This window comes from Fopius arisanus, unplaced genomic scaffold (assembly GCF_000806365.1).
Source record: "Fopius arisanus strain USDA-PBARC FA_bdor unplaced genomic scaffold, ASM80636v1 scaffold00028, whole genome shotgun sequence".
Lineage (NCBI taxonomy): Eukaryota > Metazoa > Arthropoda > Insecta > Hymenoptera > Braconidae > Fopius > Fopius arisanus.
Genome location: NW_011887767.1, coordinates 865,288 through 871,287, shown reverse-complemented (window position 1 = coordinate 871,287; position 6,000 = coordinate 865,288). Strand labels below are relative to the sequence as shown.

Below are 6,000 nucleotides of genomic sequence, written 5' to 3'. Positions count from 1 at the left end.
CTGGAAGGTACTCCACACATCACAGACCGAATGACGAATTCAATCCACAGAAATTCGCAGGCAGTATTTAACATGGTACACAAAATATATCGATTGCTTAACGTACACAAAAGTAATCCCCCGTTCGCTCAAGCAAGTCAGAACAATCGACTACACTCAGGGATATTGATTCAAGAATAAGTGAGGGCTACAATATTTTACCAGTATAATACTTCTGAGCAGTATACAATTTATGTCATAATCATTTGTAATATTTTCTGGACCATTTCTAGGAGTGATATTGTAATTGAATAAAATTAAGAGCGGTCACTTTATCATTTATATAAGAATTATGGAATGAGAACAATTAATTGAATAATTATTTAATTTTAATTATGCAATTATTGTTGATGTAAATTCGCAGATAAGATTGAATTGTCTTGATGCAATTCGACGAAAAATCCTGATGTAATGGTAAATAATTTTTTATGGTAACGAGTAAATAACCCTAATTATTCCCATGATGGAATAGCTCATAGTTCTCATTGACCCTTCGGTTCACTTCAACTCCAGTAACGAGAAATTCCAATGAGAGTTTTATTCCTTTTACCATTCTCCTTTCCCCGATTTACCATTGGCACAAACCCTCGACTACTTGGACTATTTTCTCATAATAAATGATATTCCTCGGAAAGTTCCATTTAAATCCCGAGGTTTTCCTGTTTTCTCCAGATAAAGCTCCTGCAGATGCAGAAGAAAATGTCCAAAAGAAAAAAGTCCAAGTTTGATGTTGAGTGGATGATGGAGTTCTTTGATTCGCTCATGAAAATAATTGGAGATATCTTGGCACTCAAGTTTTCATGTTTCTCATTGTGAAAATCGTGGGTCCAGACAATTCATGGAGTTTCCTCGCAAATTCATACACATATTTCCTCATCGTACAACTCCTCAGAGCGCAGTGATTGTTGCTGACAAGAGTTGGCGTTGTAACTTTGTTGCCACTGGAGTGAACTTACCACAGCCAACTTTCCCCATCCCATAGTTATCTACCTCAGGCTTATGTCATTGTTCCCATGAGATTTAACAGCTCGAAAATGTTGAGGAAAGTACATTAATCATGAAGGGAGAAAGAAACATCAGCTGTTCTTCTTCAGCGCTATACCAACAGATCATTATCGAAATTACATTTCATCGCCGTATAATTCCCGAGAATAAATTATATAACAACGGAGAAAATATTTTTTTAATTATAATTCCATCATTAATCTAAATACTCATAACAGTTGATCAACAGTTGTTATAAGTACTCAGATAAATAATTAACTCAGCATTTTTTTAAATATTTTTACTTATCACAATTTATTTTTTTTTCACAAATTTCTTGTTCATCTTAAGAATTCAAGAAAATTGTTTTTTTTTTGTTGATAACGAATTTTTTAAAGATTAAGTTCTCAGAGTCATTAAAAAATGGAATATTGAATACGGTTCAATTTTCACTAGATTGAAAATATTAATAACTATTTAATAATATCTTAAAAATCGAGAATTACTGAAATATTCGATAAGTTAATTGATTTCAATTATTTCGCTTGAGATAAGTAAATGTCATATGCAAATTTCTAACAGGGCACAAGAGTGAAAAACCATAAAAAAAAGATTTTGTACTTGATTCTAGTACATTCCATTGTTACTATGACATTACATTATTTTAATAATTTTCAACAGTTTTTGGTCGTTGAATTTTATTTACAGATTTATTGAGACCGTGAATTTATCCTCCGGATTATAAAAGATCGTCATAAATTATAGTGCGTAAAAAATAATTTTCTATCGATATCGCATTGAAAATGGAATATCCGAGAGTATTGTTCGCTGAAGTATCAGGAAATATTCTGTCTTCATCCTCATAAATTCATGAAAATTATCTCTCCTTTCATATAATGCAATAAGATCGAACCGTCTCGACGCACCTTGAACAATATGCACCGCGGGTTTTCTCGTGTCAGTGACATTCGGCGTCTCCTCTGCTCTCCATTTTCCATTCTCAACCTGGCACATTGAAAATGTCATATAACGCCGTCAAACCATTCCCTGGAGCTTGAAAAGACACCCTGAACCCCGGGTATAGTTCGACGTCCGGATGCCGTATCTTCCCATTCTCACAATGTACACTCTCAGCATCACCCTAAGGTTCAGAATTATACGAATAAGTTACGAGTGAAACCCCATGTGGAAGTACGATAACACACGCCAAGTTCAACACCTCAAACAGTCGCCCAAAAATTTTACGATAAATTACGGGAAAATTGCGGGATCCCGAGGTAAAATGTCATTTCGTGAGAAATTCTGTGGCACTTTTGCATTTGCTAAATTAATTTGTTTACTAGAAGTAAATTCAATTACCACAAGGTAAATAATTGATGAATCATCTTGTGCCTACGGAAATCTATGAAAATCTATAAAAATCTATAAAAATCTATAAAAATCTATAAAAATCTATAAAAATCTATAAAAATCTATAAAAATCTATAAAAATCCATGAAAATTCGCCCTCTTCAATATGATGGATCCAATCTTCTGCTCTTCATCTCCTTTTTCTCTGAGACCTTCAATATTCACTAGCTACTCTCTTTCAAAATATAAAAAGGCGAGGAAACACCTGAGGGATTGCGTTTAAAGATAATTGTTCATCGAAAATGAAATCTCCGTTCCAGATGCACCCGTCATGTCCAGGAATTGATCGACTGATAGTCAGTGGTAAGGGTGAAGGTGAAATAAAAAATATTAATGAAGAAAAAAAATGAGCACAGCTATTGAGAACAGTGTGGACACCGCCAAGTCACGAGGTATATTTTCTAGGGCATTTGCTAAACGAGCCCAGCCCTATGAAGAAGGTGAGGCATTTAACGGGATGGGGATACAAATTTTTAACATAACAATTCAGTAGTTGAAAAGTGAAAAAATTCCAGTTAAACAATCATTTGTCTGAAATTAGAAACTTTTGGAGCTCAGAGCAGATTATTTTTGAAACTAATTAATTGGCTGTTCAAAATTATCTTAAATTTCAGGCAGAATGTCTTCTCAGTTTTCAATTATTGCAATTTGAATTCAATTTTAATTGAACATATTCAATAAATTTCTTATTCATCTTGAGTATTAAAAATAATTCGCTTTTTATGGGGAATAATTATTAATTTTTCCCATCCTGAGAATTCAGTATCAATTACAATTCAATTAAATTTCCCATAGATTGAAAATTTACAGAAATTATTGCCTGAATTTTCCGCATTTTGAGTTTTCCAGGAAATTAACTCATTCGTGAATGGAGAATGACACAAAAATTTTAGTCTGTGACATTAATAATTTCCAGTATTTCAGTTGAGATTTCAATTGTAATTTTTCGAGAGCAGATGAGTGATTAGAAAAGTTTTCCCACTTGACTACTGAATTAGTCAGTTATCTATTGGGTTGATGGTGTCCTTTACCCTGGATTATTTGCATGAAGTAAAGATTTTTTGCTGTCACAAGTGGAGAGTAAAGTGTAGGAGGATCACCAACTGTGCCAGTGAAATAGAATATATTGCTGGGTTTATTGGAATATGTCTCATTCTATCTTTTTCTTTATTATGTACACTTTGTGGTCTCGGGTTTTCCCCTACAGCCCTAGATACTGTTGGTAACTTCACGTTTGCCATATTATTCTACATGTGGGCGATGTTTCTACGTGACTTTATGCCCATATATCTTGTGGACTCAATATCTTCCATGAAAGAGAATCATTTTTGCTGGGTGCTACCATGGAAATAGATGGATTAACCTTTGGGTCTCGTATGAAGAGAAAAAAATTACTGACCTGTAGGACTATTGAATCAATCCAACATGTGGCGACTAATGCACGAAATTTACGCTGGGGAATTTCTTTGGGAAATATTACGGCAGATGTGACAGTAATTCTTGTGGGAAACGTCGAATTGGATTTAAAGGGGAAATGGAACGAAGATTGAAGGTTCGGGAAGAATTCAAGAGAATTTGTGAGCCTTCGGTGGAAGGCAGATGGAAATTTCACAACTTGAATGAATTTTCTATTTTCTCGTCGATTTTCCTGATTTTTCCCGGAATTATTTAACTTAATAATTCTATTCGAATTTTTTTTATAATTCAAATTCCAATTTAATTAGAGAGCGCAAATGTTGTAATGATTATTCATGGATTGTACAATTGAAAATTCAAGTAATTTGAGGAATTCACTATTTAATGAGTTTTTTCTTATAAATCAAATTCAATGATAGTTCTGAAAATTACTGGTTAAATCTCCATAAAATTTCAAGTTTCATTTAACAATCTGTATCGAATTTCCAAGAATTTTTAGAATTCGTAATTAACTTCATTAATCCCTTAATTTACTTTTACTCTTCAATAATAATTTATTTTTACTCTTCAATCCAATTATGCTAGTCAATCCAATTAACGCTAATCCCGTAATCAACCACTTCGAATCGCGTAATTGCTGCTTAAATTTTATTGCCTGAGTAATAAACAGAGATTGGGACCCAATATTATTTCCCTCAATATTTATGTTTATATTCTGCATTTATTTATCCTTGCGGCAATATTCATTAGGTGATAGAGAATATCTAAGAACCTATCCTTAGCAATATTAATTTCTCAATTAATAACATTCAATAATATAAATTCTACACCATAAAATTACCAATTACTGAACTACTTTTACTTCTCGTAAATTCATTACCGATTGGAAATTTATTATTCTTAATTTTTGCGTGGATTATCATTTCCATCGGTATACCTCAATTATTCCATTCCCATATTTATTATTATTTATCCATCTTTCGTTTCCATTTTTATTTCTTCGTTTTAATTAATGAGTTTTACAAGAAGAATAAAAGTCTCGACAGGAAAAATGAAAGATGCCACTACATAGATAGTTTGATGGAATGTTTTTAAAAATGTATTATTCATAACAATATTGCAATATAGTTGGATATTTGTGGTGATAAATACTTGAAAATTGGAGAATTTCTGAGTGTGTCAATCTAAGTGGACGTAACATTTCGGTGAGGAGTTAATGGTCTCCGATGATAGCTAAACTCCTAGAGGAGCCATCGAAGGAGTTGCTCAACGGCTTGTCGATAATGCTTTGGCCATGGCCCCTTATGGCCATCTTTCCCTCGTTCATCAGATCCTTCACCATGCGGCTTTCCAAGATGCTAGAGGAATCCAATTATCGTCCAGCTCAAACATCAACTATAAGATAATACGAATGAAGCACCTCTTGTTTAAGTTTCCTCTATCGCTACCTCTCCTCTCATCTACTCTTATCCATTCATTTCACTCTATTCATACATATACATGCAATTGACAGCTTTAATCGGTGATGGCTTACCACAATTAAAATTAGCGGTCTCTGTGATTGACGCTCATCATTCTGTTTATTACTCAATTATGGGGTTAACACCGCAATGAGGGCAATTTTTCAGGAGATGAAGAATTTTAATTGAATTCGAGAAAGCTGGAGGTTGTCTTCTATCAATTTTCTTGGCTGAGACTAGATCTTAGAAAATAAGACAATTTTATTGCGGTTTGCGGGAATTTCTCGGGTAATCTGTACACGATGGGAAAGATTCGATGAAAATTACAGAACAAGTTGAAAATTTTACGTGAATTTCGTGGAATTTTTATAAAATTTTTCCCTTCGTGTGGAGAAAATCCAAAGGGTAGAAGTGTGGGTGTTACATTTAATTGTTAATAATTGGTAACTAATAATCCTCGTAAATAGATTTTAATGCATACTAACAAAAATCTGAAACAAACAGTCTAATCCTTGCATTTGAACTGAGAAATAATATCCAGTCATTTCGGTATTCGATTATTTTGATTGAAACTATTAAGTTCCATTAAAATTTAATTAATTTATTCAAATATACTAAATTTATTCAAATCTACTAAAATCTCAAACACTTAATAGATAGATAATATTGTAGATAAATCTAGATCAATCTA

At 32.9% G+C, this 6,000-nt stretch overlaps 1 protein-coding gene across 7 annotated transcripts in view; it reads left to right on the top strand.

Annotated features, from left to right (window-relative positions):
* The window catches only part of Liprin-gamma (liprin protein kazrin), a 74,150-nt gene that overhangs the window by 37,202 nt on the left and 30,948 nt on the right, over positions 1–6,000 (top strand). For all 7 annotated transcript variants that reach the window (XM_011302593.1, XM_011302595.1, XM_011302597.1 and 4 more), the window contains exon 2: positions 2,694–2,873. In XM_011302593.1, coding sequence (XP_011300895.1) covers positions 2,780–2,873 — 94 coding nt within the window. In that variant the 5' untranslated portion in view covers positions 2,694–2,779. The remainder of the gene's footprint in view (positions 1–2,693; positions 2,874–6,000) is intronic.